This window comes from Protopterus annectens, chromosome 7.part0 (assembly GCF_019279795.1).
Source record: "Protopterus annectens isolate FY-2018-M chromosome 7.part0, PAN1.0, whole genome shotgun sequence".
Taxonomy (NCBI): Eukaryota; Metazoa; Chordata; order Ceratodontiformes; family Protopteridae; genus Protopterus; species Protopterus annectens.
Genome location: NC_056739.1, coordinates 783,965,680 through 783,985,257, shown reverse-complemented (window position 1 = coordinate 783,985,257; position 19,578 = coordinate 783,965,680). Strand labels below are relative to the sequence as shown.

General features: G+C 44.5%; 1 protein-coding gene across 1 annotated transcript in view; it reads right to left on the bottom strand.

Annotated features, from left to right (window-relative positions):
• GIGYF1 (GRB10 interacting GYF protein 1) overlaps positions 1 to 19,578 on the bottom strand; it is a gene marked incomplete in the record, with an annotated part of 2,892,461 nt that overhangs the window by 1,329,497 nt on the left and 1,543,386 nt on the right. Inside the window, 1 exon segment of the mRNA XM_044077309.1 lies at positions 2,912 to 3,012. Within this exon segment, the coding sequence (XP_043933244.1) occupies positions 2,912 to 3,012 (101 nt within the window).

Sequence of the window (19,578 nt, the reverse complement as noted above, 5' to 3'; positions counted from 1 at the left end):
CTTGAATTTTGGCACGAGTAAAAATGTGTTTAGGCTGGATAGATCCAAAATAGGTCTCCAATCTTTGCCCTTCCTTGGTACCAGGAATAGTCTGGAATAAAAACCTTGACCCTGTTCTTGTGCAGGTACCTCTTGAATAGCTTCCATGTCCATGAGATCTGAAATTTGTTTTTGTGCCTCTGCCCTTTGATTGTGTGGCAGGTTTGGCATGCCTCTCATTTTTGGAAGGGTGTGAAAGTGGAATCTGTAGCCTCTGTCTATAATGTTCAGGATCCATTTGTCTTTTGTGACAATATGCCAATTTTTTGAAAATAATGCCAGTTTTCCGCCTAAAGGTGCTGCCAAATGAGCCTTGCTTGGCATGCAAAGTGGAAAGTGATTGGTTCTGCTTTCCGAATGGCTGTGAACTATCCTCACTACCTCTTTGGGTAGCTGCTTGCCATTGTCTGCCTCTAAACGATCCTTGAGATTGCCCTCTACCCCTCGGGCGCCTGTATCTACCTCTTTGGGGTCTGTCCGTGGCTGGAAAGGACCAATTTTTGAAGGCCAATTTCTACTGAAACGTGGAGGTTGTACCTGTAGGAAATCTTTCACTGTTTGCATTGATTTTGCCTTTTCCTCCATTTTCTTTAATACCTCCTCAGCTTTAACACCAAACAATACATCCTTTTGCAGAGGTGCATCCAGTAATTTAGCTTTGACATGATCTGGTAAGGTTTGCTCTTTGAGCCAAGCATGTCTACGTATGACTGATCCTGTAACAGCAGCTCTACATAAGGCCTCTAAAGCATCAAAACCACATTGCAAGGTATGTTTACCTACTTGTTCTGCACTATGTATCAAATCCTGCAACTCCTTCAAATCTAGTTGTTCAGGTTGTGACATTTTGCTTCTTAACTGTGATAACAGAAACTGTTGGTACTTTAACATATGGAACTGGCAAGTTTAACGCCCTCATGGATAAGGTGGCCGAGGTGTATACCTTTTTCCCCCACCTTTCTAAAGCTCTGGAATCCCTCTCTGAAGGTAAAGGATTTTTAGCAGTGGAGGCCTTAATTCCCTTGGGGCCCTGTGAGCCCGCATGGCTTTTCTATAGGAATTGATGTGAGTCAGGAACCCGGTAATACCTGTCAGGCTTGACTGGGGCTGGAGGTAAAGAGTCTGGGCTAAGGCAGGACTCCGAATACACATCAAGGATATCTAAGACAGGGGGTATAGCCAGAGGCCTATGCTGAGGGAGCAAGAGAAAATCCCTAAGCCTTTTCTTGGAGTCTGAGTACTCTTGACCTTCCCAGTGAAAGTGTTCCCTCAAGGTATGCAAAGTCTCCCCAAAAGAGTAATCCTCAGGGGGGGAGACAGAGGGAATGGACTCCTCTGCATCAGAATCTTCAAAAGGGGAGTAAGAATGTTCCTGGTCATCAGAATGTTCTGAAATAATGGAAGCCTGGTCCGAGGCGGGGGATTCTTCCTCCACTCTGGTCCTTTTTTCCGGGGGGGGGGGGTTGAGAACCCCTGATTAGAGAAATTAAGTCCTCAGCCATTTTGAGCATCTGCTTTTTAGGCATGGGGCCTTGAGAAGGTCCCTGTGGGGTTTGTTTTTTAGAATGCATGGCTGTCTTAGACTTAGTGAAAGCCTTGATGGAAAAAGAAGAGGAAGGCCTGAAGACACCTTGAGAGGAGGCAGACCTGTCTAAACTCTGAGTTTCACCGCCAAGAGTGGCTTCGGTATCTGTAGTCAGGGTGTGGGCCGAAGAGCCTGCGACCTCGGGTACAGAAGACACTGCCAATGAAGTGTCGTCGGTAGTCAGGGGCTGCGTAGGCGCCTCGCTGAGAACCGGACCACCTGTAGTCGGCTTTGGCGTGGTGTCGGTAGAGGCCGCGGACCTCGTGTGTCGGTCCTTATCTTTGCGTCTTTTAGTCAAAACTAGAGTCAGAGTATCCGACGATATTATGTAGTTAAATTTTTTGCCAAAAAAGTGCTGGGCGAACTCCGCCCGACGCTTAATGGTGCGTTTGTTGAATGTAGCACAAAAACGACAGGCCGAGACGTCGTGGTCTGGGCCTAAGCAAGGAATGCAGAGGGAATGAAAATCCTTATGCGGTATTTGCTTCCCACATGAAATACAATTTGTCTGACATCGGTCTGAGGCAAGAAAAGTTTCCCCAACGGGGCACTTAGCTTTCAAGAAGACTTCGGTTGCAGATATTCGTAATCTCAGGAGCTGGCCGACCGGCACTTGCGAACTGCTTCTGCTTCGGGCACTGTGCGGCAAGAAAGACTGAAGAAAATGGTGTCGGCTGGTTCTTTTATACCCCTGTCGCACTGACGTCAGGGAAGAAGCGACGACAACTGACGCTGGACCTAGACTTTGGAATTCGGCCAACCGAAGACCCGCCTGACAGCAGGAAAACCCATCTGTTATGACTGCAGCTGTATGCACGATGATCATTGGTAAAAACACAAAGTGCAACAATGATTAGATTACAAAACTGAAAGTGAATGATTTACATTGTTTTTGTCCTATTATAGTTGAAGCCAAAGAAAACAAAAGAGCAAGTCTGTGAAAAAAAGTTCAGTACTTCCAGCTGTACTTCAGCACAGTTTATCTAACATGACATCATGATGGGGATAGAATTTCAAAGAAAAATAAGTTTCAGAATGCCAATGGAACCCTTTCATGACAGTTTCAGCTAGGAAATAAATCTTCAAAGAAAAACACACACAGCAGTACCCACTATCACAACACATGCAAAACAAAAGTAGAACACAACGTATGACAAATAACTTTAAATTTTATCTTCTGCTGTAAGAACCAATTAGTCACCTTAAAGTGGCTGATTATGATAATGGCAGATTAGTCTCCACGTAGACCATACATGGGCAGCTATGATGACTGAGGCCACACCTTACCTGCTTGCTGTGAAGCTGAGGTATGCATATCCCAAAGGGATGCTGTATCTGGCACTGACATTGATCTGTTCATTGAAGGAATAGGAGCTTGCTCTCCACATCTGCAAAAAATTAAACCAGTCTTGAAGATAAAACCATAACCTACTGATGGGAACAAAGATTGGTTAGTAACAAGTTCACACAAACAGCTTGAAAGTTTCTAAAGAAAAAGAAGTTATGTTCTTACCACAATGTTCCATCTGTGTTGCAGATCTTCATTCATTCATGACTGATGGGTTTGGTTCCACCCTCAGAATAGAGTCGGACGTTTTAACAAGCTCACGCCAGGCAAAAAAAAAAAAAAAAAAGAACAACTCTCGAGCTAAACTTACCCATAGTGCTCCTCTCTCTATCACCTCAGATAGAGTTTGTCCACAAGAAAGAAAGCCGAGGGTTTTGCCTGAGCAAAATTCCTATCACAAGGCTAGGACCAAAACCAAACCTCCAGGAGTCTTTTGGAGGGGGTAGGAGGGTGGGATGTCATGAATGAATGAAGATCAACAACACAGATGGAACATTATGGTAAGAACATAACTTCTTCACCTGATTATGTTAATGTTCATTCATTTATGACTGATGGGACAGAGTCCCTGGCTAATTTCTGTCCTGGGATGCCCTAATGAAGGATATTCCTGAGCACCACCGAGACAAAGGATGCTCTCCCTCCTGGAGACCAAATTCAATTTGTAATGAGTGATAAAAGTATGAGAAGTAGCCCATGTTGCTGCTGCATAAATGTTATCCATGGAAGCTCTTGAATGGAAGCAAACAGATGTCGCAACTGATCTGGTCGTATGCGCTTTGACCTTAGTTGGCAGAAAGGCTACACTTTGTTGGTAGGCAAGGGAAATGCAATCTCTCAACCATTTACCTAAAGTTACTTTAGAAACAGGTTTTCCCACTTTTGTTCCTGAGAAGGATACAAATAACTGATCAGATTTCCGTAATGATTTGGTCATGTCCAAGTAGAAATGCAATGGTCTATGCACATCCGTCAAGTGCCAACAATATTCTCCCTTATTAGAAAAACTGAGGAAGAAGGCAGGCAGGCTAATAGGCAAATACGAAATAACTTTGGGTAAGGAGAGATTAGTCTTGAGTGATACACTTGTCTTTATGGAAAACCATGTAAGGACGTTTTATGCACAAAGCTTGTAGTTCAGATATTCGTCTTGCTACGGGAATTGCTACCAAGAATAGAGTTTTCCAGGATAAAAATTTTATATCACAAGTGGCAGCAGGCTCCAAGGGAGGACCAGTCAAGGATTGTTGAATTAGTGTCCTAGTGTCAAATTCCAAAGTACGATTGGTTCTTTTGAAGGGTGGTCTAATGTGTGTGACACCTTTAAAAAAGGTCTTACAGAGACGGTGAGATATCAAAGACGAGTCCTGGAAGCCATTGTGGAAGTTTGAGATAGCTGCCAGGTGTACTCGAGTAGTGGAAGCTGCCACTCCTGAATGGAGAAGACTGGATAAACAGTCCAGTACAGAACTCACTGATGCTGAGAAAGGGTCTAGTCTTTTCTCCCAAGACCAAATCATGAATCTTTTCAATTTGCTGAAATAAAGTTTCCTGGTGGATGGTCTGTGGGAAGCCAGAAGAATGTTTTGTACAGGGGAGGATAGATTATTCGGCCTGGAAATTACTGGAAGTGGAAAAACCAAGCTGTCCGCTTTAGACTCAGTATGTTTGGATGGATCAACGCTTGCAGGTGCGACAGCAATCTCGGAGCTGGATCCAGAATCCACGGTCGATGGACTAGATGAGGCCAAAGGAAGGGGAACCAAACTTGTCGGGGCCAAAAGGGTGCAATGAGAATTACTATGCTTCTCAACCGAAGAGCTTTCTTTAGGAATTGCGGGATCAGAGTAAGAGGGGGAAAAGCATAAAGAAGTCCCGTGGGCCAATAGTGTATTAAAGCGTCCCTCGGGGACTCCCCCTTTGGGGCTATTAGGGCAAAGTAGCTGCTGCATTTGTGGTTTGCAGGGGATGTGAACAGATTGCAAGCCTGGCCCAGAGACTGAAGATCTTCGCCGCTATGACAGGGTTGAGGGACCACTTGTGAGGCAGGAGAATTCATCTGCTCAGCTTGTCCGCAATCACTATGGAATTCCCAGAATGTGCGTTGCTATCAGAAAGTGGTTGGAAGATATCGCCCATTGCCCAACTCTCATGGCTTCACGACGCAATGGGTAGCAATTGGTACCCCCTTGTTTGTTAATATAGCAGACTACAGACATGTTTGTCCAACTTGATAGCAATTGTCCCTGATGAGAGGACAGACTGGAATGCTTGCAACGCTTGCAGCACTGTCCTCAGTTCTAGAACACTGATATGCAGGTTGGCCTCCACAGGGGACCAAGTGCCTTGGACTGTCTTTCCCTGGAAATGCCCCCTCCCCCACCCATCTGGGAAATGTCCATGGTCACTACTGCCTTGGGCTGAGAAGGGACGACTCCATAGGTCTTTTGCTGGCTTCATCCACTAAATTAAGTCTTGTTTGCATCGATTTACGTGGATCGAAAAGGACACAGGATGAGTTAGAGGGGACCATTAAGATATTAAGAGCCACTGTAAAAGTCACATGTGTAGTCTTGCGAGAGGAAATACAGTAATTGATGCTGCCACTGATCCTAGTAGCTGAAGGACTGCACGAGCTGAAGCCTTGTCCTGAGAGAGAGCATCACCCAGAGTTTGAGACCTTAGCGTTTGTAGCCTGTGAAGTGGAAGGGCGACTAGGCAAGACTGAGTGCCGAAAGTTGCTCCTATGAATTCCAGATTCTGAGTATGAGTCAATTTGGACTTTTCTTTGTTTACTGAGATCCCTAAGGATCTTGCTAGCTTTAGGGTGTAATGTAAGGCTCTAAGCAGCAGACGCTTGGTAGGGGTGGTAAGGAACCAATTGTCTAAATACAGAAACACCAGGAATCCTTGCAGTCTTAAGTGAGCTGTTACCACTGCCATACATTTGGCGAACACTGTGGGGGCTGTTGAGACCCAAGGGCAGCGCTTGGAACTGGTAGTGACTGGCTCCCACCCGGAAGTGGAGGAATCTCCTGGAGCATTTGTCCATTTTTATGTGATAATACGTATCCTGGAGATCTACTGAGCACATCCAATCATCCTTCTGCAAGAACAAAAAGCTAAACTAAACCATGACCATCCAAAATTTTACCTGTTTGACAAACTTGTTTATGATGCCGAGGTCCAAAACTGGCCTCCAGTCCCCTGTCTTTTTTGGCACTAAAAAGAACCTTGAGTAAACTCTGGATTCTATCTGCTCTGGTGGGACTGTTTGGAGGTCTCTCTTTAGAAGCAGTTTTTTATTTCCTGAGCTGTTGCATAACGGTGACGGGGTGGGACATTGGGAAATTGCCTTTGCGGCTTCTGGGAAAAACTGAAAGGGATGTGGATAACCTCTGGTAATTATCGTCTGCACCCAAGTACCTGTCGTTATGGAAGAGCAAATCGTCCCGACTGCTTCCAGAGGTAGGCAACTGGGCTGGCTGCTCTTCAGGAGCACTGACAGGGTTGTCCAGAGAAAGAGCCTCTAGATCCCCGATTAAAAGGACCTCCTCTGCCTCTGCAGGGGCGTCTTCCTGATGAGTTTCCCCTTCTACCCTGGGGGTGGGGGGGAGCGGGACTCACCATGTGTGTTGCAGAAAGGACCCTGGGCTTTCTTGTACCACATCTTTCCACTCCTCTGATTCCTACAGTAGGATTGCTGGGGGGTGGAAAAAGTACAGTTGTGTACACTTACCATAAATGTAGATGTTCAAGTGTATTCACTGTTGCAGTCATCACATTTGGGTTATCTGCTTGCAGTAGCCCTCAGTCGACTGATTATCAAAGTTGCGGAGATCAGAAAGGATTAAAAATAAACAATATCAGGAACATTATACAAATTTTCGGGGAGCAGGAAGAAGGGGGAGGTATTAAATACCACTCACCCCCAATTGAATTCAATGTTTGTGATTTTAATGTTAGTGAATTATCCAAAGCAGGAATTAACAGTGAAGCGGACAATGACACCTTAACCATTATGAACGATGTTGTTAACCCTTTCAAATTCAAATACGATTCATTTACTATTTATAATTTTAGTGAAGTGGTTTTAAAGAAGGAGCATTTTAAGCTTTTATTGAAAGGTATCAAATATATCACGAACAAAAGAGGGGATTTAGCTAGGACTTTATTAGATGTAAGGATGTTCATGAGAAAAATTAATTTTCAAGTACTTTTTAAACAAAATACTATTCAGACATCCACAGGTTTGACCAGGAAAAGCACTTTTAACCCACCATTACACCCTCAAATTAGGAATTTAGAAAATATAGTGGAAAATGAGATTAGGAATAACTTTAATAAAGTTAGATACAAAGAAAACTTGGATAAAGATGAAACAAGAAGTTATGTACTCACCATAACGTTCGATGTATGTAGTCCATCTCGCCTCACATTCTTACCTGTGAGTATGGAGCCGAATGTCGGCTCCGACTCGGCCAAACTTTTTTAGCTCAAAGTCTTTCTATTGGCTGGGCTAAGATGGTATCCCATGCTGCACTGCTCTCTATCCCCAGATCTAGTTTGCTGCGAGCACCAGCACTCATTCCCCATGCATAACACCACCTAAGGAAAGGAAGAACAAATCAAGAATGAAGGGAGCTCTGAAACCAGACCTAACCTCCAGATCCTCCAGGACGGGGGAAGTAAAGGGGGTAATTAAGAATGTGAAGCGAGATGGACTACATACATCGAACGTTATGGTGAGTACATAACTTCTTGATGTTATGTAGTCCAATCTCGCCTACATTCTAACCCGTGGGTCAGCATCCCCAGCACCTAAATCCTGGGAGGCTCAGTGGAAAATACTCCTGAGCACTGTGGAACCAAAGGAAGACATGCCCCTAGATACCACATCCAACTTGTAATGAGTAACAAAGGTGTGAGGAGATGCCCAAGTAGCCGCAGCACAAATATCATCCATAGACAATCTGGCCTGAAAAGCTGTAGATACAGACCGTGCAGAGTGAGCCTTCACCCGGAACGGTAAATCTTTACCCCCTGAGGAATAAATGAAAGAAATACAACTGGAGATCCACCTGGACAACGTGACTTTGGAGACAAGAGACCCAATTCTGTTTTCCGAAAAGGAAACAAACAACTGATCAGATTTTCTGAGGTCTTTCGTTCTGTGCAAATAAAAAAGTAATTGTCTGTGCACATCCAATTAATGAAATTTGAATTCTGCCTTGTTTGAGAACTGGGGAAAAAACACTGTCAATTCAATAGATTGGTTAAGGTTACTGACTGACGACACTTTGGGAAGAAAAGAGGGGTTCGGTCTGAGAGAAACCCTGTCCTTATGAAAAATCAAATAAGGGGGGTTTGATTGATAAAGCTTGAGGCTCCGAAGCGCATCTGGCTGACGTGATGGCTACTAAAAAGACAGTCTTCCAAGTTAAGAATTTTAAATCGCAAGTAGCTGCAGGCTCAAAGGGGGGGGGGGGGGGGAGTAAGACCCTGTACAACAAAGTTCAAGTCCCAAGGCATAACAGGTTCTGATACCGGAGGACAAAGTAACAACGTGCCCTTCAAGAAAGCCTTACAGAGTCTATGTGCCACCAGGCTAGGCTCGTCTGGGACAAGAAAGGTAGAAATCACCACCAATTGGACTTTAATGGTTGCGGCCGCTGAACCCTGATTAAAGAGCATAGACAAGAACTCCAATACAGATGAAATTGGAGCTGTGTAAGAGTCAAATTTTTTTGGCACGTGCCCAGTTTGAAAACCTCTTCCATTTGCTGTAATAAATCTTCCTGGTCGAGGGCCTATGAGAGGAAGATAAAATATGAACCACCTCCAGCGTAAAATGATGAAGCCTAATGACGGAAGTGGAGTAGCCAGGCTGTCAACCGGAGGGTCCAAAGAGAGGGATGGAGCTGCCCTGACATGTGTGTCAGTAAGTCTGGTTGTGGGTCCAGAATCCAAGGAGCGTCCATAAGATAGGGATGGAGAAAAGGGAACCAAATCTGACGAGGCCAGTGTGGGGCAATCAGTATTCATTCTGCTTCACAAGGATTGCGGTTTCTGAATAACCTTTCACAGCAAGGGAACTGGAGGGAAGGCATATAGTAGACCAGAGGGCCAATCGTGAACTAGGAGAGTCCCTGGGTGACTCCCCCTGAGGGGGGAATCAACGTGAAGTAGCTGCTGCATTTGGCATTGAGGGGGCTGGCAAAACGGTCGCAGCAAGGCTGACCCCACCTGCGGAAGATATGTTCCGCAACTTGACAGTTCAGGGACCACTCGTAAGGCATCAGAATAGCTCTGCTTAGCCTGTCTGCGATCACATTGGACTTCCCCGGAATGTGCGTTGATACCAGAAAACGTTGGGAAGACACTGCCCACTACCACACTTGCATGGCCTCTCTGCAAAAGGGGGTAAGACTTGGTTCCTCCCTGCTTCTTCAGATACCACACCACCGACATATTGTCTGAGTGGATTGCAATAGCCCAGAGAGGAAGCAAACTCTGGAGTGCTTGCAATGCTAATAGCACAGCTCTCATCTCCAGGACATCGATATGCAGATGCATCTCGTGCTCTTGCCACGTGCCTTGGATTGTCCTGCCTAGATAATGCCCCCCCCACCCCATTAGGGAGGCATCCGTGGTCAACTGTGGCAACCGGGGGTGCAGGAACGAAGGGCTTTCCCGCATTCAGGTCGGTGCAAAGCCACCAACTGAGATCCTGTTTGCACATGTCTGAGTAGAATAGGGTGAGAAAGTGGAAGACGCTGAAGAGACCACTGGGCAGAGAGTAGCCACTGAAGGAGCCTCATATGTAACCTTGCCAGAGGGATTAACAATTGTAGCAGCCATTGACCCAAACAGTTGGAGGACCCATCTTGCCTTCGCTCTTCTCAGAGGGAGCAAGGCGTGAATTTGTTGTTGTAGGACTCTGAAACATTCCTGTGGTAGAAATGCCCGCATGAGGACGGTGTCTAGTTCGGTGCCTATAAAAGTGACATGCTGTGAGGGCAACAAGGCAGATTTTTCCCAGTTCAATGTGATGCCCAACTGTTGACATAGGTTGATAGCAGCGTCCCTGGTCTGAAGTAGTAGATGCCTGGTGGTGGCAGTAAGGAGCCAATCTTCCAGATATGGAAACACTTGGAATCCCTGACTTCTCAGGTGAGCAGTCACCACTGCCATGCATTTGGTAAACACCCTGTGGGCTGTGGCGAGACCAAAGGGCAGGGCTCAAACTGAAAATGACTGGCTCCCAGCCAGAAGCATAGGTGACTTCTGGATGCCCTGTCCATCTTTATGTGGTAGTAAGCATCCTTGAGGTCGATGGAGCACATCCACACTTCTTTTCCCAACAATAGGAGAACAGACTGCAAAGTGACCATTCGGAACTTGGACTTTTGGCACATGGGTGTTCAATTGACTGAGATGCAATATGGGTCTCAGGTCCCCTGTCCTTTTCAGCACCAAAAAGAATCTGGAGTAAGTCCCTAATCCGATCTGGTCTGAGGGGACATGTTGGATGGTTCCTTTTTCTAGCAGCTTTGACACTTCTGAAGCTGCGTAATCCCTTTGACTGGGTGGAACATCCGGGATTTTCTTGATTGGAGGGGGATTTGACGAGAAGGGAATGACATATCCTCCGGAAATTATTCGTAGAACCCATTGGTCCTGGGTGATGTCTTGCCAGGCCTCTGGGTATAATGAGATTCGCCCCCGACTGGCTCCAGAAATGCACAGTCAGGCCTCCCATCAGGAGCGGCGGTAGCGAGAACGACAAAGGGAATTACGGTCTCCCGAGTTGCGGGGGCCTCCTCTGTCCCTAGGGCGGCGTCTCCCTGAATAACCACCCCCTCCCCTGCCTCTGGAGGGGGGCTCACCTTGTGCACCGGGAAAAGCCTCTGATTTCTTGAACCACAGTTTTCCACCCTTCTGGGCATTGGGATAAGGCCTAGAGGGAAGGGAAAAACGGACTCCTCCGGCAGACAGTTTTTCCCTCCTCCTCCTGCTCGCAGCTGGGAAGTGTCTCTTTCACCTTGGTTCCGAACAAAGAGGAACCATCAAAAGGGGCGTCAGTGAATGAAGTCTTGAAGGCCTCCGCGAAATGACAAAGGCGCAATCAGGCCTGCCTCCTAAGAGCAACTCCTGAACTTGCTGCCCTACTTGCTCCTTCAGCTACATAGGAAATTAGCCTCATGGAGGAGTTTGCAATGGAATTGAAGGAAGATAACTGAGCGTTGACTGTCTGAGCCACCGCCTCAAACGTTACCCGTGAGAGCATCTCCAAGCTCCTTGAGGAGATCTCTCTGGAGCCGTGTAAAGTGTGATAAATAATTCAGTGACCTTAAGGTAAAGGTCGCTGAAGAAAAAATACGCTTCCCGTACCAGTTCATGGTCCTAGACTCCTTGTTAGGGGGATGGACGGTGGAAGAAGTCTCGGCTAATTCCTTCTGAGTGGCAGCTGCCACCACCATGGCATCCACAGGGACTCCCTTGGACAGAAATTCCTTATCAGGAGGAGCAGATAGGAATTTATTGGGTCTCCTGAGGACTGGTTCCACAGAGTCAGCGGTTTCCCCACACCCATCGACAAACCAAATCCAGAAGCTCGAAGGGTGGAGATACCCAGGAGGCAGAGGGCTGAGCACCAAAGGCCTTCAGGAAGACCGACTCTTCCTCGGAGAGGGCTTTGGAAGGCCAGTCACCTCTGTTTCAAAATCTCTACGATGTCAGAGAAAGAAACATCCTCAGAGGATGACTTGGGGGATCCCTCTGATTCCTCGAGGTCGGTGTCTGATGTGAGAGACTCATCCTGGGAATCTATGTGCTTCCTCTTGCACGTCTTCTTTCTGGGTGGCTCCTCACGCAAAAAAAATGAGGGGCCCTCAGAAATGTGGGGACCACTCATGGGGGTACCCTGAGGCCTTGAGGCTCCGCTGTCTAGAGATAGATGGCGATCAGAGACCTGCACCAGTGTAGTAGGGGACAGAATGACCGACCCACATGATGCCGCTGACGACCTGGCCAGCGAGCTCCGCATGGCCTTGCAGGCTGCGGCCCCCCCCCCCAAAGTCAGAAGAACGACCAGCCTCCGAAGCCACGACAGGAGTCAATCTTCCCCGCGCCGAAGCACCGAGAGGGGAGACTAGGAGCCGAGAGGTGTCCCAAAGCCTCTCCCTCAGGTTCGACCAAAGAATCCTGAGTCCTGAACCCCATGGACGGCGCCGACGGGGTCGGAGCTGACGTCGGTAACGATAAGCCAGGAGGGGCTGTCAGAACCGACCTAGGGACATCACGCGGAGCCGAGCACTCAGACTCCGAAAGCTGAGGTGTGCTAGGAGGAGGAAGTATCTAAGCAGATTGAGGGACCGGCTCCGGAGCCGACTGGGTCGGAGCCGAGAACAATTTTGCCAGAGCTGGTGACTGAAGATGTGTCTGCACCACTGTATCGACATCAACATCTGATAAGGTCCTGGAGGATTTAGAGGATAGAGAATGAGATCGAGACCTCCTCTCCGAAGGGGACCTGCGAGGAGGGGATACTGGCCTAATGCTAGGTGATCGGCTCCGAACAGGTTCCAAGAAAACTGGAGCAGAAGCAGATTCCATAACAACTGACACTTCCTGCAGCCCCAAAGACAATGGAGCCGTGGATGTCGAAGCAGACTTTGCTATTTTCTCCGGTGGCTCCAAGGAGACTGATGGGAGTCGGAGATCTCTTTCTTGATTTAGAAGATTTAGCCTTAGAGCTGGAAGCACTCTCCAGACCCTCCTCGAAGGAGGGTTTCAAAAGTCCTTTGAAAATCAATTTATTCTTTCTTTCCTGAAGAACCCGTGGTCTAAAAGCATGACAGAAGCTGCACGACTCATGGAGATGAATCACTACCAGACAATATACACAGACGGAGTGTCCATCGGTAATGGACATTTTGTAATTGCACCTGGAGCACTTCTTGAAGCCTGAGGGCTTGTGCTCCTTAGTATCCTTGGACATAGTTAACTAACAATAAAAAAGCACCAAGACAATCAAATTGAATAAAAGGACCAACAGTCAAACAGTCACAAGGCGGGAAAAAACTACAACACACAAATACCACAAAATCTCTAAGTTAAACGATCCTTAGACAAAAACACAAGGGAGAAAGGACTAATACCTCTAATTTAAACGGTACTTAGACCCGGTAAATTTAAAAGACACAAGGAAAGCAAGGGGACAGACTAGGTCCTATAACTGAAACCGGGCCTAGTCTGTTGGAAACAGCTAGTGGGATACCACAAAAAAAGATCCAAAATGGATCCACCCCTAAGACTTACAGTGTCTGCTGATGGGTCAAAAACACTACCATTGGCTAAATATGTGGACACCAAACTTAAGAGCTTATGGATGAAAAAACAAAATATTTTAAGAGATTCTTGGGATTTGCTTAGGAATTTGAAAAGATTTATATAGGGAAAATATAGGATTTTTAACTATAGATGTAACTGACCTCTTTTCAAGTATCCCTCATCCAGAGGGACTTGCATTTTTAGAGGAAATAATATACAAAGATGGCACTTTGACAAATGATAAATGTTTGGTACTTTTACAGCTTACAGAATTAGTATTAAAATATAATTATATCTATCTTAAAGGTGAATTTTTCCATCAATTTAAAGGTGTAGCAATGGGTGCAATATGTGCACCCAGTTATGCTAGCTTAGTTTTGGCAAGGTGGGAAGAAAAATATGTACTTGATTCTATATATAAAACCTGTTGGATTCTTTTCAAACGATTCCTGGATGACTTTTGTGTTTTATGGATTGTTTCCAAGGAAGAGATAACAAATTTTATTGAATACTTAAACAATAGTACTAACTTTTTAAAATTTGCTTATAAATTTTTGATGGATAAGTTAGAATATTTAGATATGGAAGTATACAAAGTATAACTGTTTTTAACTCCAAAATATACAGAAAGAGTTCATATTGTAATTCATACTTGCATTTTTTCAGTGCACATCCCTTTCACTATAATATAGTGAAAGGGCAGTTTATTAGAGCTAGTAGAATGACTTCCAACGCAGTCGATTTTACTAAAGAATTAATTGTGTTAAATGGAATGTTTAAAGAAAGGAAATATCCAGATGAACTTATTTTGAAAATGGAGAAAGAAGCAATTAGAGAGAGGACTGGTAGATATAAACCTATTTTAGGGTTGGGTTTTGATATCTATCCAGGGAATGCAAATATTGGAGAAACCTTTGATATGGCACTGATTTTGGAATATAATGCTACCTCTTCTATGGTTAGGAATGTGATAACTACTGAATGGAATACATTTCTTTCCTTTACTAATCTTGAAATGCTTAAAGATAATTTTAAAGTAGTTTACAAGAATGCAAGGAATTTGAAAAACTTATTACAAAATAATAACGCTCAAATAGGATATGGTAGAACGAGACATGGAACTTTTAAATGTGGGCATTGTTTACAATGTGAACATATTTTCAAAAAAGAATCCTGTATTTTGGAAAGTAGGAAAGTTGAGTTAAAAAGCAAAGAATTTAGTAATTGTGAAACAGCAGGTTTAGTTTATTTAGCCACATGCAGCCAATGCCATTCTTTATATATAGGGAAAACTGAAAGAAGGTAAAAGAAAAGAATCTACGAGCATTCCTATGACATTCAAACTAAATAAGATAACGATGCTTTATTTAAGCATTCTTTGGAATGTCCAAATGCCTTCTTTCTTTTCTATGTATTAGAAAAAGTAAATATTGGTGGACGTGGCGGCATGTGGGAAGAAACCATTGAATATAGAGAATTGTGGTGGCAAGTGACATTGCAGGCCAATAAAAGACCAGGATTAAATGAACATTTATCACTTGCACCACTCTTAAAATTGAGAGCAGCTAAATTATAGCCTTCATACATATTTCATAACTTTTTTACACTGACATACATTTTTATGTTCACATGTTTCATAACTTTTTATACTGACATACATTTTTATGTAACATGAAATTTCTGGAACAAGTGTTCTACTATTTTATCTATTATTTAAACATGAAAAGATTGTTAATTATGTCCCATGATTTTTACACCTATTTATATAATATGCTCCTGTTAACCAGCAGATGGAGCATGGACACTGATGTACAAATGAATCAAGGAATTTATAATCTTTATTAACTTTTATTTACTTACACTCATAAACATCCTGTTTTAATCTAAATGCGTTTTAAATTCATTTTATAGTCATTATATTTTTGGTAATAAATACTAATATAAATAAATTTTAAGGTTTTATTATAATTTGAAAGGTTTAATTAACTTATTTTATATTAGAAATTCATGTTGATTGGCTCAATGTTTTTTGTTGTCATAGGTTTGATTGCATATAAAAGGGCTGTCTTTTACTCAAACCCACATTTGATGAAATGTGATGAAATGAAAACGGATTTTCAAACAGAGTTAATGGAGATGGAGTGTTTTTAGTGTGAATTTTTCTTTAATAAAACGCTAAATATACTGGTTGCCTTTGTCCGTGGCTTTATTGGGTCGCTTTCAGTGCACCTTTCATGGTTTTACTGGATTTGTTTTGTGTACTTTTGCCTGCACTTGGATTTTATTTCTGATTATCAAAGTCTTGGGTCCTGCATCGGTTGCTGTCTCATCTTCCATGACGTCAGGTAGTCAGGGGTATAAAGCATGCAGCAGACACCATTACATCAGTTTTTCTTGACCCAGATGTTAGGTGCCCCCATAATGGGAAGCAATTATATACAAGGTTACACCTCCAACAAAAAAGTAAATACAACAAAAAGCTTTAAACATAGTAAACAAGAATAGAAGTATAGTCAACAGAAGTCAGGGGGCTGGAGGGAGGGTAACCAGGACTGCAACAGTGAATACACTCGAACATCTACATTTATGGTAAGTGTACACAACTGTACTATGCTCTTCGTGTTTCACTGTTGCAGTCATCACATTTGGGTAGATTCCCAAAGCTAAGGAGGGGAGGAGGTAATTAGATAGCATTAGGACTAGCTATAAGACTGCAGTGGCAAAACCAGCTCTAGATTTAGAATAAATTGGCAAGTGGTAATGCTTGGTGAAGGTATGTACAATACTACAGGTAGCAGCTTCTAGGATGCCCCTGGTAGGGACACCTCTGAGAAAGGCTGTAGAGGTAGATGCAGCCCTGGTTGAATGTGGCCTAACCCCTTGTGGGATAGGTTTTCCATGCTGCTTATAGCAGAAATTAATGCAGTGGCCTATCCACTTAGAAATGGTTTGCTTTGAAATGGCCTTCCCCTCTGCCCCTGCAGCAAATGCAACCAGCAACAGTTCAGATTTCCGGAGAGGTTTACTCCTGTCCAAGTAAAATCTAAGTTGTCTGTGCAAGTCCAATGAGTGCAGTATTCATTCCCCCTTGTTCTGTAGATTAAAAAAGAAGGTTGGCAAATGAATGGACTGATTAAGGGCCACACTGGATACCACCTTGGGCATGAGGAAGGAATGGTCCTGAGGAGACACCCTGTCCGCATGAAAGATGATGAAAGGCTCCACTGCCATGAAGGCCTGTAATTCAGACACTCTTATAGGTTCATAGGTAGGTACTATGCTATCGGCCCAAGGGACTACTTAAGCCTAGCCAGCAAGGTACCACAGCTTACGCCACCCAAGAAAGTTATTTTTCTGTGCCACTGTCCAGCAGAGACACAGAAGTGATCCCCGGGGTGTATTTCCCATTTCCCATCCACTCATCAAGATTTTTCTTGAAGAGTGCTAATGAAGAACTTTGCTTGACAACGATGGGTAGCTTGTTCCAGAGTATAGGAAGTCTTTGGAACAGGAATCTATCCCTCCAGTGTGTCCTGTTTATTGTGGTGACAAGGTTTAGGTCCCTAGAGCGTGTAGCTTGGAGGGATTGGGAATTCTTTAGGTGTAGCATGTCCAACAGCTCTGGGGTTGACATAGCTGTATATGTTAGGCAGAGATCACCTCAGAGTACGCAATATGCTATGGAGTAAAGCTTGACTTTTTTGAGGCGTTCAGTGTAGGCCATTTGTTTGAGGCCAGTAATCCTCTTTGTGAGGTACTTCTGTAGCCTTTCCAGCTGCTGCAGATGTCTTGTGAGGTACATTCCAAAAGGGGCGTTGTTCTCTATATAATGGGTCTAATGAGTGACGAGTAGAGGGGAACAATTACCTCTTTTTTCCTGGATGAGAACCCTTTTATGATGAGGTGTGCCACATAGAAGGACTTCCTGACTACTGTGGCGATGTGACTATCAAAGGAGAGACTAATGTCCACCTGGGTCCCAAGGTCTCTTACCACGCATTCGGTGTTAAGTAGATTGCTGCCTATGTGGTAGTTCATGGGTACAGAGTTTTTACCAAAGGGGATGACACTGCACTTTTTGGCATTGAGCTTGAGGCCATGGCTCTGACACCAGGCATCTGTCTCAGTGAGGCCCTTCTGCAGGATGTCCACATCATTTGGGGACTTGACTATGGCTCCTAGTTTGCAGTCATCTTCTTGGGGAATTGATGGCTAGAAGGAAGGCTGTTTTCCAAGAAAGGAATTTCAACTCTGCATTTGTTGCTGGCTCAAAGGGAGGTAGAGTGAGTTTGTCCAATATAAAGATGAGGTCGCAGGCTTGAGTAGGGGCTCTCCTGGGTGGTCTGAAGTTTTTGGCCCCTCTGAGGAACTGCTTCAACAGAGGAACTGCTTCAACAGTGGATGAGAGAAGAGGGGTGGTTCTGTATTGTAATGAGGTGTAATGGCTGAGGCATAAATTTTGATGGAGGAAAAGGTAAGGCCCTGGTGAAGCATCTCAGTTAAGTACTGAAGAATCTGAGGTAAATTGGGCACTGCTGTGCCCAACCCCTAAGTTTGGCTCTAGGAACAGAATCTTTTCCATTTTTCAGCATAGGAGTTTCTAGTTGAAAGGAGAGGCAGTGGTGGGAAGGCATAAACATTTAGGCTTTGCCAGCTGAATGACAGAGCATCCATTTTCCATGCTTGTGTGTGGCAAGTCCTTGTGCAGAAATTCTGTAGTTGGCAATTCATCGGGGAGGCAAAAAGATCTATGTCTGGGCTCCCCCATTTTTGGGTTATCATGCTGAATACTTGTGGATTTAATTTCCACTCATGAGGATCCATGATGTTTCTGCTTAAGTCGTCTGCCAGAGTATTTTTCTTTCCTGGCAGGAATTGTGCTTGCAGATGAACTTGGTTAGAGCTGTGTTCCACAAGGTCATGGCTTGCCTGCAGAGGGTATAAGAATGACTGCCCCCTTGCTTGTTTATGTACCACATAACTGTGGTGTTGTCTGTCTTTAGTAGTAGTTGTCCTGGATGCAGAAGGTCCTTGAAAGCTGTTAGGGCATTTTGTACAGCTAGCATCTCTTTTTGATTGATGTAAAGATGCATTTGGTCTGCAGCCCACTTGCCCTGAATACATTTTCCTGCCATGTGTGCTCCCCAGGCATAATCCGAAGCATCTGTTGTTAGTGTCTGCCTGGCTGTGGGTAGAGTGAAAGGCTGTCCCTTGTTGAGGTGACATGCCTGTGCCCACCATCGAAACTCCTGTTGTAGGCAGGGAATAAGTGGTATTACTGCTTCCAAACTGTGACAGTGTCGAGTCCAAACACTTTTTAGGTACCACTGTAATTTCCTCATATGCAGTCTGGCATATGGTATTACTAGTATGCAGGATGCCATGAACCCCAAGGCCTGCAGAATTTTTCTTGAAGGGAGTTGGGTTTTTGTTGCCATCAATTGAAAGTACTGAGTCAGTTGTCTTTGCTCGTCTGGCATGAGATAAGCCATCTGGGCCGTTGCATTTAAGCTGGCACCCAGGAATATTATCTCTTGTGAGGGCACTAGTTTTGACTTCTTTTCGTTTACTGTGTACCCTAGGCAAATTAGCAATCTTTTTACAAACGCCGGATGCTGTAGAAGAATGTCCTTGCTCTCTGCTTGAATAAGGCAGTCATCCAAGTATGGATATATTTGGATTCCTTGCTGTCTGCAAAAAGCAATTACTGGTGCCAGGCATTTGGAGCAGTAGATAAGCCAAAGGGCAGTGCAGAGAATTGGTAATGCATTGGACCAGCTATGAATCTGAGGTATCTTCTGCAATTTTGTCTGATAGGGACATGCAGATATGCCTCTTTGAGGTCCAAAGTAACACGCCAAGCCTTCTTGCCCAGCATGGGAAGAAGCTGCTCAAGAGTCAACATTTTGAATTTCGGAACATCCAGGTAAGTATTTAGAGTAGAAAGGTCCAGTATGGGTCTCCAGGCTTTGTCCTTTCTGGGGACCAGGAAAAGTCTTGAGTAAAATCCTTGCCATTGTTCCTGTTGTGGCACTTTTTGAATAGCTCTCATGTCCATGAGGGCTGTAATTTGTTTTTGTGCCTCTGCCCATTGATTTGGTGGCAGGTCTGGCACTCCTTTTAACCTTGGTAGAGTGTGAAAGTGGAACCTGTAACCTTGAGACACAATATTCAAAACCCATTTGTCTTGGGTGATTGTATGCCAATTTTGTGAAAAAAGTGCTAGTTTTTCCCCTAAGGGAGCTTCCAAAAGGTAAGCGCTTGGCATTTG